General features: G+C 37.2%; 1 protein-coding gene and 1 long non-coding RNA gene across 2 annotated transcripts in view; one reads left to right on the forward strand and one right to left on the reverse strand.

Moving 5' to 3' along the window:
- The first annotated feature begins 1,769 nt into the window (after window positions 1-1,769).
- LOC130543266 (uncharacterized) overlaps window positions 1,770-19,369 on the forward strand; it is a 39,556-nt gene continuing 21,956 nt past the window's right edge. The window contains exon 1 of the long non-coding RNA XR_008958484.1: window positions 1,770-1,882. This is a non-coding gene — a long non-coding RNA (uncharacterized LOC130543266). The remainder of the gene's footprint in view (window positions 1,883-19,369) is intronic.
- LOC113262360 (transmembrane protease serine 11E) overlaps window positions 13,391-19,369 on the reverse strand; it is a 40,902-nt gene continuing 34,923 nt past the window's right edge. The window contains exon 10 of the mRNA XM_057309856.1: window positions 13,391-14,187. Coding sequence (XP_057165839.1) covers window positions 14,026-14,187 — 162 coding nt within the window. The 3' untranslated portion in view covers window positions 13,391-14,025. The remainder of the gene's footprint in view (window positions 14,188-19,369) is intronic.

Below are 19,369 nucleotides of genomic sequence, written 5' to 3' on the forward strand. Positions count from 1 at the left end.
TCTTAGGTGGCTTAGAGATTACATCTTATTTCAATTTATATAATTATTACCTATAAGTTTCTAGTAAAAATTTAAACGTTTTTCTCTATCATTCGTGAGACTGAATAGTATCTATAAAAGAATTTTAACAACCTTTGTCAACTAAAATGATCTGAGATTTTAATTTCAGAATTCTTTTTTGTTTGCATGTTATACAAGAAAATTATTGGAAGTTAACCAGGTTTTCCTGGTACCTTTTAGTAATCTCTCTTTCTTTGATCCTAGGTAGCTTTTGTAGTGTACATTAACAACAAAAAGCCTATATGTTTTTCTTACCACTTCAATGACAACTTTGGAGCTCTACTCATACCACAAGTAAAATTTAGAAGCTAAATGTGGGTGGCTCAGTTGTTAAGCGTCTGCCTTCGGCTCAGGGCGTGATCCGGGCATTCTGAGATGGAGCCCCACATCAGGCTTCTCTGCTGGGAGCCTGCTTCTTCCTCTCCCACTCCCCCTGCTTGTGTTCCCTCTCTTGCTGGCTGTCTCTCTCTGTCAAATAAATAAATAAAATCTTTAAAAAATAAATAAATAAATAATAAATGTAAATAAAAAGTAAAATGATAAAAATGATAGAAAAGAATGTAGAAAACTTTATACATTTTTTAATGTAAAAGACTTGTTAAGCAAGACACAAAGCCTAAAAGTGATAAAGGAAAATAACTGAGTTTGACAATGTAAAAAAGCAAAACTGCAACATGATAAATATCATTTATAAAGTTAAAAGAGAAATGACAGACCTGGGGGGGAAAAAAGAAAGCCTTACTGTGTATGTAAAGGAAAAAGGATTATTTGGGTGCCTGGGTGGTGTAGTTGGTTAAGCGTGGGGCTCTTGTTTTCAGCTCAGGTCTCAGGGTCATGAGATCAAGCCCTGCACTGGGCTCCATGTTCAGTGTAAAGTCAGCTCGAGATTCTCTCTCTCCCTCTCGCTCAGCTCCTCCTGCTTGTGCTCTCTCTCTGGGAGACACAGAGACAGAAAGAAAGGAGAGAGAGAGGGAGGGGGAGAAGAAAGCAAGGAAGAAAGGAAGAAAAAAAGAGAGAGAAAGAAAGAAAGAAGAAAGAAAGAAAGAAAGAAAGAAAGAAAGAAAGAAAGAAAGAAAGAAAGAAAGAAAGGAAAAGGATTACTTCCATACTATATAAAGGGATTCAACATATCAGTATTAAAAAGACAAATACCCAGTAGGAAAAAAAAAACAAAACAGTAAGCACTATAAACAGACAACTCACAGAAGTACATTGAACAGTAAAATTTTGGAAGATTATTTTGCCTTAATTGAGTTGAAAAAGCTTAATAGTTAATGAAATGCAAATTAGAACAATTAGGATATTGTTTTTATTCATCAGATGGGGGGTTGAAAATGTTGAGAACGCAAGGAAAGTAGTATTATCATGCATTTTTAGTTTGTTAAATTCTATACAGGATTATTTTACAGTATATATCAAAACTCGGCAGTGACATTTCTAGCTATCAATCCTATTTAAACATTTTCAAATATGCATAAAAATGTATTACAAGTATTATGGCAGAGACCAATAGCTACCCAGTAAAATCCTTTTCTCTTTCTAGCTGCGTACTTTCCAGCCACTGTTACTGAGGAATGAATGTAGTGATTTACTCTCCAGTGGCATGTGAGCAGACCTGGTGTGTACTGCACTTTTCTGGTGCAGGGCTTTTAAGAGAAGCAAGTGTGCCTCCTCCATGATCACTTTCTTCCGCAGGCTGAATACAAAATGAGAAGTGTCTCTAATGGATAGTAGAGCTCCACGATGGAAGCATCCTGGGTCCCTGAAACACTTTTTGAAGAAAACCACGTGGTGATCTGGAACACCTGCCTTGGACAATCATGTGAGCAAGACATCAAGTTCTATTATGCTTGAGCTATTATGCATTTTTGCTTTGAACGTTACAACAGTTTTGTGTTACCTAACAAACATAATATGTTCCCTGCGGCATTCTATTAATTAGAGTAAACCAGAAAGAGCTATCAATACAGGAGCAGCTAAATAAATCATAGTAAATCTAAGTAATGTTTTCAGCAGATATAAGGATGAAATTGCTAAAAGTTGAAATTTCCGTGTTGGATATCTAACAGTTTCCTTATGGATCATTAACAAATTACTTTTAAGTGTCATTTTTAGTAAGAATGAAAAACAGATGAAGCAATTCTCATAAAACACACAATGAAACATTTTTAAGAGTTATTTTAATTCTTGCTTACCACTTTTTTTTGGCCCTTACAAAGCAAACATTCCATACATGCCCCATCGATCCTCATTGAAGATCAATTGAAGATTACTATAATAGCCACACGATCTTCAACTACTCAAAAAACAAACAAACAAACAAACAAACAAACAAAAACATATCTTTGTTCAGGAAAGAGATAATAACAACAAAGGCTGAAAGATACTGTGCCAGTTGTTTTATTTTTTAAATTATAGCAGTTGCTGGTTCATTTCTACGCCTAAGTCACATAAGAAAACTTACATAGGCCTTTTTGTGAAGTTTATGATCCAGGAATGCCTTTCTCAAAGACCTGAGAGCCTTATCTTTGAGATGTAATTATCATAAGAGGTGACACTCCCAGCTCCCAGTTTCTGTGGGAGGGTAGGAGCCTAACTTCAGTGGCACCTTGATCCTATTTGCAAAACAACGTCCTGTCACAAAGATATGGAAAGTTTCATTTTTCTCTGGATAAAGCCAATTAGCTAACACAGATGATCACCCCAATTACCAGGTAAACTTAGGATGAACCATGTCTGACAAATAGAACGTTCCAACTCCAGACAAAATCCAAGAGAATTCTAGAATCTGCTTCTTATTGTCAAGACTTAACATCAGTAGTAAATAGTTAAAACTACCTTTCTCTCCATTTTCTGCCAATCCTGTCTTCTCTCCCCAATTTACAGGCAGAAGTTTTACTCTCCTCCATACTCTCTTCAGACGTAAGTTTCACCACATATAGACACTGCTGGAAATGTGAGATTTCAGCAAATAATATATTTTCTATTTAAATTCTGGAAACTCTTATCTCATTATTCCCATGTTTAGTATGGTTTAGAAACCTAAGAAATAGAAATTAAATTAGAAAAATAATTAAATACCTAAAATATTAAGAGAAGAGGGATCTGCATTTATGGGTGTTATGTGGTCTTTTAGCATCTACTATAAAATAGCTTCTGTGTTTCTTCTCAGTCTGCTTCCTTTTGCAGGAAGAAACCTGAATATCAGTAGTGTCTATTCCATTCCACCACCACAAGTGCTAGCACTAATAAGAGAAATATTCTAGTGCTGATAAAGGCTTCATTGCTGTGTGTGATTTCTGCTATAAGTTTTTCTTTGAAAATGTTTTGTGACTTTCTTGAATGTCACAAAATTAAATTATTAAACTCTATATGCTTACATAAAAGATATTAAGTAATAGTCCTGTTATTAATATAGTGCCTTATTGTATTAGAATATATGATTGGCCCTACAAAGTTTCTAAGTGGCCAGTAGGTATATAGGAGGACAATGCAGCAGGAGTGGTGGTAAAAGTGGAATTTGTGCACCAAAGGAGGTTGGGGTCAACAACTGATATGTGTTTGCATAGTAGACTATATAAGATTGAGGAAAAAATGGGAAGCTACAAACATTTTGCTGCTATACTAACTTCTTTTGTGTGTTGCCAACAAGATTGACCTTACTGCCTTCAACACACTTCACAGGGCTGCGGCTACTGTGGTTCTGCCCTGTACCTGTTCCCATTCTGTCGTGCATCATGTAGCTACCTGATAGGATAACAATTTATGTCAGGAAAAAAAAAATAGGTAATGTGTTCCGCCAGATAATGCATGCATGTTTTAATAGTAAAATATCAGAATTGATACTAGAACTTCTTTTAAAAAGTATTAGTGAGTCATTCTTTAAAAAAAAGTCAAGTTGAAAGATAACTGATGACAGATCTTTCAAAACCCCTTTGATTAGCACATCAATTTCTGCCAAATCTGCCTGTAAGCCCACATTCATCAAAGAGTGACCCACCAGCAAATGATTATTTAAAATGCACATTCCTAGGCACCCCCAGCCCAACTGTATGTGGGTTTGGGGATGGGGCCCAAGACAAATTGTTGACAAATATGCCTGGTAAGTTTATAGACACCAAAGTGTGAAAAACATTGCTCTGAGAGTATTCAAATGAATTATAACAACAACAACAACAACAACAAAAACCCCAGGAGCTAAAGAAGTCACCGTATTTCCTTTAAAATTGCAAAGGGTTTTAACTCCGAAAGGATGAGACCAGTGGTTTTTGACATGTACTGAAAGTAGTAAAAGAATTATTAGTACACCCTTGGGTACCCAACTGCCACATTTTTTTAAGAATCCAAATAAGGTCTATAGCTTAACTAGTAATTTTGGACTAATGTTATTTCCTGTTCTTGGTAGTTGTCCTATGGTTATACAAAATATTTGTGTTAGACATGGTGGGGCAGGTAATTTAAGAGAACACTTTTTACTATTTTTGCAACTTTCTGTAAGTCAAAAATTAATTCAAAATAAAAAAAATTTTAAGCCACTAACACCTTTGAATAATCCTCAGTAAATCTTATTACAGGAATAATAAAATAAGCCCAGTATTTTGAACTACTGTGGCTATACTATCAACCTTAAAAATGAAATGGCTGGTTATTTTACCAGCAAAATGAGTTTAATAGGAAATAGAGAAATTGCAATTCAGGATAAGCAAACTACGGCACAACTTAGGCAAGTCTGAAAAAACAAGGGAAGTTTTTTCTGGGTTCATCCCTTTCTACCATACCTAGTTCACAGTATAATGGAGCTATGGTGACAGTTCTCTTCCTACAGCAAATCATCCTTCTAAATCCTTTTTAGGCAGGTGAGGGGGAAGTAAATAGCTCTTCCTGAATCTGCTGGGTTTTGGTTGCTATTATTTATTTATTTATGTATTTATTTATTTATTTTTATAATAATTTTTATTTTGATATGTTAGTCACCATACAGTATATCCTTAGTTTTTGTTGTAGTGTTCCATGATTCATTATTTGCGTATAACACTCAGTGCACCATGCAATACGTGCCCTCCTTACTACCCATCACTGGCCGATCCCAATCCCCTGCACCGCCCCCCCCCCCCCCGAAGCCCTCAGTTTGTTTCTCAGAGTCCACAGTCTCTCATGGTTCATTCCCCCTTCTGTTTACCCTCCTTTCATTCTTCCCTTCCTTCTCCTACTGATCTTCCTATTTCTTATGTTCCATAAATGAGTGAAACCATATGATAATTGTCTTTCTCTGCTTGACTTATTTCACTTAGCATAATCTCCTCCAGTCCCGTCCATGTTCCTGCAAATGTTGGGTAATCGTTCTTTCTGATGACTGATAATATTATATTGTATATATGGACCACATCTTCTTAATCCAGTCATCTGTTGAAGGGCATCTCGGCTCCTTTCACATTTAGCTATTGTGGACAATGCTGCTATGAACATTGGGGTGCATATGGCCCTTCTCTTCACTACGTCTGTATCTTTGGGGTAAACACCCAGTAGTGCAATGGTTGGATCATAGGGTAGCTCAATTTTTAACTTTTTAAGGGACCTCCACACTGTTTTCCAAAGTGGCTGTACCAACTTGCATTCCCACCAACAGTGTAAGAGGGATCCCCTTTCTCCACATCCTTTCCAACATTTGTTGTTTCCTGCCTTGTCCATTTTTGCCATTCTAACTGGTGTAAGGTGGTATCTCAAGGTGGTTTTGATTTGAATTTCCCTGATGGCTAATGATGTTGAACATTTTTTCATGTGTCTGTTAGCCATTGTATGTCTTCATTGGAAAAGTGTCTGTTCATATCTTCTGCCCATTTTTTGATTTGATTATCTGTTTCCCGTGTATTGAGTTTGAGAAGTTCTTTGTAGATCTTGGATACTAATCTTTTATCTGTAGTGTCATTTGCAAATATCTTCTCCCAATCCGTGGGCTCCCTCTTTGGTTTTTTGACCATTTCCTTGGCTGTGCAGAAGCTTTTTATCTTGATGAAGTCCCACAAGTTCATTTTTTCTTTTGTTTCTCTTGCCTTTGGAGATGTGTCATGAAAAAAGTTGCTGTGGCCAATGTCAAAGAGGTTGCAGCCTATGTTCTCCTCTAGGATTTTGATGGATTCCTGTCTCACATCGAGGTCTTTCATCCATTTGGAGTTTATCTTTGTGTATGGTGTGAGAGAGTGGTCAAGTTTCATTCTTTCGCATGTAGCTGTCCAATTTTCCCAGCACCATTTATTGAAGAGACTGTCTTTTTTCCACTGGATGTTTTTTCCTGCTTTGTCAAAGATTAGTTGCCCAAAGAGCCGAGGGTCCATTTCTGGGTTCTCTATTCTGTTCCATTGGTCTATATGTCTGTTTTTGTGCCAGTACCATGCTGTCTTGGTGATCACAGCTTTGTAGTATAGCTTGAAATCTGGCAACGTGATGCCCCCAGCTTTGTTTTTCCTTTTCAACAATTTCTTGGTGATTTGGGACCTTTTCTGGTTCCACACAAATTTGTGTGGTTGCTTTTTAATTCAAAATAATCTTCATGCCAAGGTGGCGCATCTTGGGACCACCTGCCCTTGGCCCTTATAAGACCAAACATATATTAATTATTAAAAATCACAATATCACAATTGGATTAAGAATATATTACTAAAATTAAGAATATATCGTTTCACATGTTTCTTTTCACTTTTTTTAAAATGTGTCGACTAGAAAATTAAAGTACATGTGTGGCTTACATTATATTTGTTAGATAGTACTGATCTAGAGATGATAGTCACTTTTATTATTTTGGTTTTTTTTTTATTGACCCTTTTAGAATGTAATGAGAATTTTGAAATTTGTCCTAAGTTTGGTGGAAAGCCATTATAAGGTTTTAAAACAGAAAATGATGTGATCAAACTTATATTTCAAAAACCTCCAAGTGGCTGCTGTGTGAAGCAAGAAACTAAATGTCAGGACTGAGTAGGAGCAAGAGACAGAAAGTTAAAAGGCTGTTGTGATTGTCCAGGTGAGAAAAATGGGTTTGGGGACTGCAGAGATAGTAAGAAATTGTTGAAGTCTGGTATATTTTGAAAGTAGAGCTGGTGGGACCCACTGATGGATTGAATGTTGTGGGAAGTTTGGGGCCTGAGCAATTGGGTGCATCATGATGCCACTGAGGTAGTAACACTCTCAGAAAAAAATATGGAATGAAAGTTGGAAATCAAGACCTCATTTTTAGACATGCTCCATTAGAGAGGGCTTTTAGGACTATTGGGAGCTGTTGAATAAGCAATTGCTTAAATAAGACTGGAGTTCATTGAAAAAGTTGTAGCTGAAAATAAAAATTTTGGCAGTTGAGAAAATTGGAGAACAATTATTGTCACTAAATACCCAGACAAGTTGATTATTCCAATTGCTGTCTAAAGAGAGTAAGCTGCAGATACCGGTTTCCAGTTACTGAATGAATAAGTCACACGGATGAAAGGTACAGCGTAGGAAGTGCAGTCAATAGTATCGTAATAGTGTTGTGTGGTGACAGATGGTAGCTATACTCATGGTAAGCATAGCATGATGTATAAACTTGTGAAATCACTATGTTGTACCCCTGAAACTAATGTAGCATTGTGTGGCAACTATATTTCAGTAAACAAACAAAGTAAGCTGCAGGCTAACTGAGGCGCCTTGACAGCCATGCACAGGAAGCTAATTGTAAATAGCAGAAGCTCAAATGAAATGAAATATTTTAGGAAGCTACTCTGCTATTATAAATGCTTTCATGTTTATTTTTCCAGAATGAGCTCTATTCCACGGAAGTAAGAACAGTTGAAAATGGTTACTGAATGAAAGAAGCTAATGTCTCTGGAATTTTGGAGCTTCGGAGAATGAAAGAAGTAGCCAATGATAGTCTTTTCAAAAGGAAGCAGATGATTAATTTACAAACAATTGACAAGTGAGGTTGGGTTTAGGCAAAATTCTAGACAATGTTACTATACTAGAAAATTTTTAGATGTGGGATGTGAGAGAAATAGAGGAGTCAAGAGGTTTAGGGCCCGAACAACTGGAAGAATGGCATTGACTGAGGTGAGGAAGATAGTGGGTATCACATGTTTGGAGACAAGACACATTGTGTTTGAAATGGTTACCAGACATCTTAATGGAGCTAGAATAGGCAATTGGACATAGGAATTTGGATTTGAGGAGAGAGATCTGGGCTAGAGATAAAAATCTGGAAATGTCATCATGTAGATGGTATTTAAAACCATGAACTGAATGAGATCACCAAGGAGGAGTAGCAAGGTCTTAGCCCTGGAGTCAGCCAACATTAGGAGGTAAAGGACAAGGAGGGCAACCAGAAAATGAGACTAGCCTGCGAGTACAAAGTCTGAGAGTAGTAGGAAATCAGGAATATGCAGTGCCCTCAGAAAAAAAGAAGGTTTAGGAAGGAGGAAGCAGAGATCAACTGTGCTAAATGCTATTGATGAGACATTTAAGATGAGAATTCTACAATTAGATTTAGCAACATGGGGGCTGTTAATGTCCTTGCGAAGAGCAGTTTCAATGAAATTTCGGAACAAAGTTTGATTGAAATGTACTTAAGGAATAACGGAAGGAGGGGTACCTGAATGGCTCAGACCGTTAAGCGTCTGCCTTTGGCTCAGGTCATGATCCCATGGTTCTGGGATGGAGCCCTGCATTGGGCTCTGTGGTCAGTGGGGAGCCTGCTTCTGCCTCTCCTCCCCACTCATGCTCTTTCTAGCTGTCTCTGTCTCTCTCTCTCAAATAAATAAATAAAATCTTTTTTTTAAAAAACGGGACTAACAGAAGGAGAGGTATAGGAGATAGTAAATATAGACCGATTTCTTCAAAAACCTTTCCTGCAAAGTCTTGGAGCAGCAACTGGTGGGGAAAGTGGAGTCAAGATCATTTTTTGGGTGTATGTGTGTTTATTGTTTGTTTGGTTAAGATTGAGGAAGTAACAAAAAGAAATGACTAAGTAGGAAAGGGAGGGAAGAGTTGCTGGAGCAAATTACTTAAGTAGATGAGAGAAGATGGGATCTAGTGTACAGGGGGAGGGATTGGCTTTCAATCAGAGCACCTGCGGCAACAGGTATGAAGGCCAAATGTGCAGGAGCAGCTGCGGACGTGTGAGTAGAGGCGGTGGAGGGTTTCTTCAGAATGCTTCAATTTTCAGTGAAGGAGGTGAGAAGCAAGATCATCTGTGGAGAATGGGATGGAGAAGGAGGTGTTAGGGGAATTGAGGAGAGGAAAAGCTGTGAAACAGACATGTAAGAGAATGGGAGGATGAACAGCAAAGGATCATGTGATGTTGGGGAAACACTGAGAGTGTACTGGAAGTTTGTGATCCTGAATTTGAAGTTAGACCTGTCCGTGTGGTTTTGTATTTTTCTTCAAACATGTTCAATGGCATGGTATAGAAAAAGAGTGGGTGGAGATTTGGATTTTATCAGGGTTGTGGTAAAAAGCAAGTTTCATAGGGTAGTGAAGCAAGAGAGAAGTATAGGAGTCAAAGGCGTGTGCGGGGCAGTAATTACAGTGATTGTGGTATTTTTTCAAGCTGGCTACAGCTGTGCCAAAGAGGTATTGATTAATGGATCAGTGTCAACTAAGGAACATCTAATTGAATGCCAAAGACCGCATGTCCACCTTGAGAGCTGTCCACTAAAAACTTCATTAGGACAAAAAAATTATAGTCGTGGTTATTAAAATTGAGACCAACAAATATTTATGAAGTATACCCTTATACTGGGATCCATTCCACAAGTACAGTGTAGAAATTGATACAGATGTGTCAGAAAACCATTAAAGACAATATGTATCAGGAAATAAACAGGCACAAGGATAGGATCATCATATAATCCATGTCTCTTAATCCGTATTGATTGTGTACCATGTGGAAAAATGTGGAGAGCAAGATTATTTATCAAGCAATATGAGTTACTTGGAGGTACTGTCGTAAAACCCAGAGTTATAAAAATTAGGGCATAATACATTCATGAATGCAACATTGGTTTTTTTTCTACCCAAAGTAATTCCTTTTTAAAAGTTTCTCATGCATTGCTATGTTTGCTTACTTTTATTACTACCTTCATTCTTTATTTAATAAATCTTTATTGAGTATGCACCATAAATAATATACTTTCCTATGAACTGTGAAGATTATAAACATGAATCAGTCATGGTACCTACCCCAGGCGACTAGTTGAAATCAGATCTATTCACACATATCTAAAAGCCATGGGGAGAGACTGTATATACAGAGATATTTTAAAAATGGTAAGAAGCCAGCTGCAAAGAATTTGGCAGTTTCTTAAAGAACTAAACATGTGCTTACCAAATGACTATTAATGCACTCTCGGCTATTAATCCCAGAGGAATGAGTGTTCACACAAAGACCTACACACCAACACACAAATGTTATAGTAGCTTTATTCTTGATAGTCAAAAATTGTACACGACTCAAATGCCCTTCAGTGAGAGAATGGTTAAATAAATCTTGGTACATCCATGCCGTAGAATACTACTCAGCAATAAAAGAAGGAACTCTTGACACACACGACTTGGGTTAATGTCAATGGAATTATGTTGAGTGAAAAAGCTAACCTCTAAAGGCTCATACGATATGATTCCACTTAGATACCATTATTGAAAAGACAAAATAATAAAGATACAGAACAGATTAGTGGTACCAGGTGTTAGAGACTAAGGACAGGGATGGGGAGGAAGCCCAGTGGATATGGGTAGCTTGAGGGATCCTTGAGATCAAACTATCCTGTATCTTGTCTGTGGTGGTAGTTACACACATCCACTCGTGATAAAATTACGTAGAATTAAATACACACATACACATATAATTGCATGTTTTTAAAACCAGTGAAATCTGAATAAGATTGATGGATTGGAGGATTATTTCAATGTCAGCTTCCTGATTGTGGTATTATACTGTAGTTAAGCAAAATGTTTACCATCGTGGCAAAGTAGGTAAAGGACACACGGACCTTTCTGTATTATATTTTACACTGCATGTAAATCTATGATTTTCTGAAAAATTTTTTAAAGTTTTTTTTTTTTAGATGGTAAAGAATTTCAGAAAAGAGGATGTTATATCCACTTGAAGGAGTCAAGGGGGGCTTCAAGGAGGAGTCATCATTAAACAAGAAACCAGCCCACTCCGTTAGTCTAATTATCTCTTCATTTCAAAAATATTTATTCAAACTATTATGATCAAGTACCAATTGCTTAAAACAAGATTATAGTTTAATTACAATAGTTATAATAGCTACCATTTCTTGAACACCTACTATGTTCTAAGAGCTGTGCTAAGCACTTTCAAACAATATCTCATTTTAATCCCTACGATCAATCATTCGAGGTAAATATCATTACCCTGTCTTACAAGTGGGTATATCGGGGCTTAGTGTGTTTAATCAGCTGGCTTAAGTCACACAGTTAATATAAAATCTGGATTGTTTCTTAAAATCAATGGGTAAACAATACTAAAGCTATGTTTTTTGTGTAATAAAAAAATAGAACAACACTTATTGGAAGCTTATTACATACAGAGCACTTTACTAGGTACCACATGTGGGAAGAGGGATAAAAGATAAAGAAGGAACTCCATACCTCTTGCACAATTAATAAATATTATTCCAGTCATGACTTCTTAGCTTTCTCCAGCGAGACAGTTAAAATAGACATGTTCAAGAATGCAAACCCTTGACATGTTATCTTTCGAAAGAAGTTATTTTAAAAGTATGATATACTATATTATCTATTTCTCTGTGCACATAAAGTTTGAACTGTTCCCATATTTTCACTGTGACCCAACCTCTGTTTCTCAAATTTTTTGTAGAAGAAAGTATCAAAAATATTTCTCTGAGGACTATGATGCCATTGTCAAATTAAACTTCTAAAATTTCTCCTTAATTTAAGTCTCTTCAAGTTTGTTTGCAGAAGAAATTACTCACATCACGTTATAAATTTTTAGTTTGGAAACTCACCTCCAGAAGTCGGGAAAATATTAATCATGACGTCAGTTTATACGTATTCATTTTTAAGAGACTTCAGAAAGAGGAATTGTATTCTTTTGGTTTTATAAGACCCTAAGATTTCTGCTACGGTTTTTATTACTTGAAGATCCAAACATCTTTTTCCCTAGATCTTCCTACAGCTTGCAGGTGCCACCTAGAGGCCCAACTGCAGAATGTACTGAAACAGGGAAATCCATTTGGAAAGGAACAGAGTGATTTCGTTTGAAATGTACTTAAATCTTTGTTTAAAATTCACCACTTTGTTTAAAATTCATGCATCGTTAAGTGGTGCATCAATTTTGTTTTTTTCAAAATATCTATTAAATGAAACAAAAATAATTTATGCAAAATATTTCACACTGCCTACTCATGTCTTTCCATTTTATTTTAGCCAAGCACTTAAATCTTACCAGTTCATATGCCAATATTATTTGGGTCAGTAAAAGTCAAATTTTTCCTACTAATGTTGGTTTTCAAAGTGGTTATAGTCCAATACAGAACTTGGATGAGTAGCTGTATACAAGGAGGCAAGGGTAATGGACAATTTGGTGAACTCTCACCATGTTAACATAGCATATATATAATGACAAGAGTTGTAACTAACTTTATAATGGCCTGGATCATTCACATGCTGTGTCTCTAACTGCTCAGCAGTTATTTACCAAAACTAAACAATGAAAGTGGTTGATATTTGGCTTTTACTCTTCAGTTTTCTCTGCAAGCAGTTAGCAATTCAGTGCTATAGTAGACATAACAGAGAGGCAGCTTCCGGGATAAATTCCTATGATATCTTCCCATCTAAGCTCAGAGAAGTCTAAGAGGCCAGCGGTCCAAGCATGGGCCGGAAATGCAGCAGCAGGCAAAGATGTGCCATCATCTCAAAATGGAGCTCTGGCCTCCATTTGCATGACTGCAACTACACACTAACACCTGGACCTTATTCCCTTCAAGGCTTTGTTTTTGAAAGAGCTTTAAACACAAATACAGAAGCACTTGGTGATAATCCTATTTTATTCAATAGTTTGGGCTGATTCTCTCTTCATTCTCTTCTATTCAACAAAAACAAAAAAATCTTAACACATAAGGTATACTATTGTTCTCAAGTGAATTTTCATAGCCTCAGATTTTAAAAGAATTTGCAATACATTGAGTAGTATTATTTTCCCAACTTCCCCTTCTTCGTGAACTATCATAATATCAAGCAAAGGGATGATATTTTTATTATTATATATTGATATCCTCAACAGTACAATATTAAATAAATATTATTTGCTTTAACTTAGAACCAGTACATTATATAGAGTTTGTATAATTATTATAGGCCACAGGAAAACAGAATTGTCCCCACATATATCTCTGTAGTTGTTAGCTAGAAATGAAAATAAAATTATATCTTGGTTTCTGTGCATTTCCTTAATTCCCAGTCTTTCTCCATCGTTAAGTATTTGGTGTTCTGCGGTCAGTTTGCTTGACCTGTCATAATGAATGTGATAATTTTCCTCATTCCATTAAGGAAAAAAAAAAAACTCCTAATACTTCCTGTACATAAAAATGTCGTTCTTTCCTTTTTACATGTCCTTTTACTCTGTCCTGCCCCTTGAAAGGGGAGATTTACCGAGATGAGAGAAGCTGGGGAAATGAAAGAAGGAATCACTTCAAATTGTATATATGCATAAGAAATTTATGTCAACAAGTCAAAATTTTGATGACAAAACTTCTAGAAAACAAATGACTGTAAATTGGGACAGAATCTCTCTGCAGAAGCAGGATGCTCAGAGTGGAGGAGAGCTAGGAAGGAAATACACGCATCGAGCAGACAGTTTAGTTAAATGGGTCAGGTCCAGGTGACCTGCAAGACTTCTGTGATTCTGTATCTCTGAGAATGGCCCATACACAAAAATGTGTTCTATTTTACTAGTTTTCTCTCCTAGATGCCAGTTTTGGAACGGATCCAGTCCCGGAAAGCAGTCACTCTCGTGTAGACCCCAGGCTTATTGGCTTGTGCACATTCATCTCCCCAGCTCACTATTCCAGCAAGATACCAGATATCTCTAGAATCTGGACTAACCAGTGGTCCTCCGGAGTCACCCTACAGGAGAAGGGAGAGGTTAGATTAGTAATTAATAATTCAGTTCTTTATGGCAGTATTCTTCATTTTTCTAACTTGAGTTTAATGAAAGGGGTGGTTTTCAAAAGTTTTCAGTGCGCTCAAATGCAGAGGCAACCCCCCATGTCAGTAATTCACATAAGGCGCTCCACTACCTAGAGAACTGGCTTACATTCAGGGGTCAGTACGCTGAGATTAAAGGCACCATCTCTTGGGAGAACAGTCCTCTTATCTGGTATATCTGAGAAGATAATTCCTCATATTCCTTATCAGTGTGACACAGCTCCCAAGAGAAGGGTGAAGAGTCTATTGCTGATAAAAAGCACAGACCCTAGAGTCGGACACCTGGTTTTAAATCTCAAGTCTGGCTCTTCCAGCTGGTTAAGGCCTTTAATTTACATATTTAATGGTCCTAAAAATACCTACCTCCGGTGATAATTTTGAAGATTATGTAAGACAGTAAGTATAAAATGCTTAGATAGAGCCTGGCATAAAACAGAACTTAGTAAATACATATTTAAAACCAGAAATTCCAATTGTTTATGCCTGGTGAATTCTAGAGGGCTGTTTCTTTATACAGGTCATAAAAACAAGATACAGGCTGATTTTTCCTCAAAATCATGGGGTCTCTAATCCTGACCACCCTTCAAGTGTTCAGCACTCTATGGAGTTCTTGGTTTATTACATATTTATCTCATTAACTTGGGTAATTCTGGCAACAAAATGTGGAGTGAGGTTTCATTTTCTCCATTTTTAGCAATAAGGAAACCAAAACTCACAGAAATTAAGTAATTTGCCCGAGGCATATGCTATTCAGGGGCAGAAATGAATTTGAATCCAGACCGATCTAAGTCACAAGTCCAGATTTCTTCTCCTGCATTATATTAACTCCCTTGTGCATTTTCTTTTGTTCATGTAAAAATATTAACTAATACTAATGGTAACTGAATTTGTAATACTGTGTCTTCAATTTTTAAATCAATTAACAAGAAGTGTTTACCTATACCCTCGAAGTCACAGGAGATGTCAAAAGAGTGTAATACATGGGCCTTGCCTTCAGGTAGCATACAAATAAATCATTTTGATAATTGAATCCCAAGCCTATATGAAAACAGAGCAGATTAGGATGAAGAAATAGAAAATTCCAGAGATCACAAAATTTAAATCTATTTAAGAGAAAGGTGCAAAGGAGTCTGAGAATAAAATAATTAGAGAAAAAGGAGAGCAGTGTACCTAACAGCCTTACAAGGTGCATCAGGTGACGTCCACCAACAAGTATCAAATAGGAAAAGATAGTTTGTCCTGCTAAAACTAGTTAGCTTACACATGATGGCGGATGGGCGAGTTATATCAGTATAAGATGGAGATTGTGATGGTTTGTGTGCTGTGTCTTAGGCAGGGAAGCCAGAATCATGAGAGGATAGTTATGAACTTCAGAAGAGGAAATAGCTCTCAACTGAGCTGTTGCACAGGCGGACGTCCCTGGGGCTCAGCCTCTTTTTTTTTTTTTTAATTTTATTTATTTATTTGAGAGAGTGAGCAAGAGAGAGCACAAGCTGGGGGAGGGGCAGAGGGCAAGAAAGGAGCAGACTCCCCGCTGATTAGGGAGCCTTGGGGCTCTACTTTAAGAAAATATTTAAAAAGTGCCTATGCCCTGGACTCCCTCTGCCAGAGAAGCACATCAGAGCCTCACTCTGTTCATGGAGCCTGGCACGCTGCCCTTTTTCCTCTGCTCAGGGCTACCCTCTCACGTGAATTGTCTCAGCCCCAGCAAACTGGTACTTCCACTCTGTCATTTCTGTGCGTTTCTAACAAACCCTAAGCCAGCCACCAGCCACCCTGGGCATTCTGCCTGCCCACACCGTCCAAGTTATTTTTCGATATAAGTTTGCTGCTGTTGTTAATTCTCTGGTTACAAAGTTGCATAACCTTTGGGGGGTCTGTTGGTCTGTCTCTAGACCTATTTTTCCATAAATCCTGTTCTTTTCAGTGGGTGGTTCAGTGAGAAACAGAAAGTTTAATCAGGAATGTACATATCATAACAGAAACTTTTGAAACTAGAAGCCAAACCAGGAAGCCAATTTAGTGGTTAAGATATGACATAAGGAAGTAATAGACTAGGGTGTTAAACAGAAAGAATGGGCACAGAGATACATTTGGAAGACATGGTAGAGAGGAAAAATAACTCCTAAGACTTAATTGATTATATGTGAAGAAGATCTAAAAGTAAAAGAAGACTTCAACAATAATGAAACCCAGTAACATAAAGGAGAAACTTGAAAATGGAGAAACAGATACAGGCATATCTCATTTTATTATGCTTTCTTTTTTTTTTTTTAAAGATTTTATTTATTTATTTGGCAGAGATAGAGACAGCCAGAGAGAGAGGGAACACAAGCAGGGGGAGTGGGAGAGGAAGAAGCAGGCTCATAGCAGAGGAGCCTGATGTGGGGCTCGATCCCAGAACGCTGGGATCACGCCCTGAGCTGAAGGCAGATGCTTAACTGCTGTGCCACCCAGGCGCCCCTATTATGCTTTCTTTATTGCACTTTACAGATACTGTATTTTTTACAAAGAGGTTTGTGGCAATCCTTTGTCGAGCAACTCTATTGGTGCCATTTTTCCATTTTGTGTCTCTGTATCACAGTTTGGCAATTCTCATATTTCTGACTTTTTCGTTATTATTATATTTATTAAGGGGATCTGTGATCCGTGATCTTTGATATTACTATTGTAATCGCCTTGGAGTGCTATGAACTGTGCTTATATAAGAGGGGAAATAACAAATGTGTGTGTTCTGACTGCTCCACCAACCTGCTGTTCCCCCATCTCTCTCCCTCTCTTCAGGGCTCCCTATTCCCAAAAATGCAACAATATTGAAATTAGGCCAATTAATGACCTTGCAATGGCCTCTAAATGTTTAAGTGAAAGGAAAGTTGTGTGTTTCTCACTCTAACCAAAGGCTAGAAATAATTAAGCTTAGTGAGGAAGCATGTCAAAAGCCAAGACAGGCTGAAAGCTAAGCCCCTTGCGTCAAACAGCCAAGCTATGAATGCAAAGGAAAAGTTCTTGAAGGAATGAAAACAGCTACTTCAGTGAACACACGAATGATAAGAAAACAAAACAGACTTATTGCTGATATGGAGAGAGTTTTAGTGGTCTGGAGAGAAGAAACAAGTCACAACATTACCTTAAGTCAAAACCTAATCCAGAGCAACTCTCTTCAATTCTGTGAAGACTGCAAGAGCCCAGGAAGCTGCAGAAGGAAAGGTCAAAGCTGGCAGAGATTTTTCATGAGGTTTAGGGAAAGGAGTTGTCAGCGTAACATCAAAGTGCAAGGTCACAAGGCAGCTGCCGATGTAAAAGCTGCACCAAGTTATCCAGAAGATGTAGCTAAGATAATTCATGAAGATGGCTTCTCTAAACAACAGATTTTTCTATTTTTTAAAAGATATTAATTAATTAATTTATTTATTTATTTATCAGAGGAAAAAGCCTGAGAGAGCACAAGCAGGGGGAGTGGCAGAGGGAGACAGAGGTAGCCAAACAGCACTGAGGTGAGGAAGAGTAGGGGATCCAAGTAAAAATTTTTGCATATGACATTATTGATGATTTTTGAGATTTTAAAATATAAGGAACTGGTCAAGTGTTGAACATTGTGGGCACTAGACATAAAATGGGGGGAAAAACTGGTGCCAGAGATAGGAAAAAATTGGCTTCCAGAGATAGGAAAGCAGGGTTTTATAATCACAGAGCGAAACTTGGTTCCTTCTCTTTAATTCCCTAAATTTATAAGGAACATTCACATCTACTACCATCATGGAAGTGGCAATGCAGAGTAGAGGACATATTTGCAGATGAAATTATATGACTTCTGGGAGTCACTTCAAAATAGATCTGAAAAAATAGGGTGGGGAAGGAAGAGTTGAGGAGAGGATTGTGTTAAGATACATAGAGATGAAGTAAAATTGGCCATGAGTTGATAATTGTTGAAGCAAGGTGATGAGTACATAGCGGTTCATTATATAGCTCTCTCTACTTATGCATACATTTGAAATTTTCTGTAATAAAAAATTTAGAATACTAAAGAAGCATACAGCTGTTCCTCTCGGACTTTTAGGAAGGAAGTTACCATAAGTAGAAGCTGAGATATTTGAATGAAAATCATAAATGATGATCACAAATGTAAAATCACAAGTTTTAGTAAAGTTAGAGGCAAGTAGGATGAAAGAGATCAAGACAAGAGAAGAGCTAGAATATCCAAACTATGATTCTATGACTGTCAAGAAGCCAAATAAAATACAATTGATTCTTGCTATTCACAGCAGTTATTTTTTATGAAGTTGCTGCAAACCCTGAGCTAGTGAATACTGAATCATTGCTCCTGGGGGAAAAAAGGGTTTGATTTCCACGAGCCTCTGGTCCTATTTTCATCAACTGATCAAAATATACCCATATTTGATGTATGTTTCTGTTTAAAGACACATTATTTAAGATCTATTATTAATTGATCAGTGTTGAACTCAGAGCCAACAGCACTGTAACTCTGCCTGAATGCCGCTTACCTAACACATATTTTCTCCATATGGCACATCACAGCCTTCTTGTACTTTACTTCAGCACTACACTTGGGGACTATTTTCAACAGCAAAGTCACCAACAAAAGGCACAAAAATGAGGAAAACGTGATGTTAAATAGACCAAAAAAGGAACACAAAGTTTATGGTATGAAAGCTGAAACAAGAAGGCAGCGCATCTCCTTTTTTGACCTCAGGTGGGAACATGCACATTGGGTGACTCAAATTTTCTCCCCTCTGCAGATGTTCATGAATAATCACAAAAGTGCCTTGATGGTGGATTTGGGGCTTACAAACAAGTTTTAGCAAATAGATGAATTCGTAAGTACAGAATTTGCAAATAATGACGATTATGGGTATATTTTCAAGTGAATCTTTTATTAAATTGGTTTTATTTTAGTATTTTATTCACAGGATCAACTTGAATTTTCTGTAGAATTTTGTACTGGGACCAATCTATATTGTTCCACGTCTTTCTTCAGGAGTAATCAGGGTCTCAGAGGGGACAAAGAAACACAATGAGTTAAGTCTAGTCTTGAGTGTTTGCCAGGAGTGTGGAGAAAGGTCAACTGGTGAAAGAGTTTAAT

This window comes from Ursus arctos, unplaced genomic scaffold (genome assembly GCF_023065955.2).
Source record: "Ursus arctos isolate Adak ecotype North America unplaced genomic scaffold, UrsArc2.0 scaffold_9, whole genome shotgun sequence".
Classification (NCBI taxonomy): Eukaryota; Metazoa; Chordata; class Mammalia; order Carnivora; family Ursidae; genus Ursus; species Ursus arctos.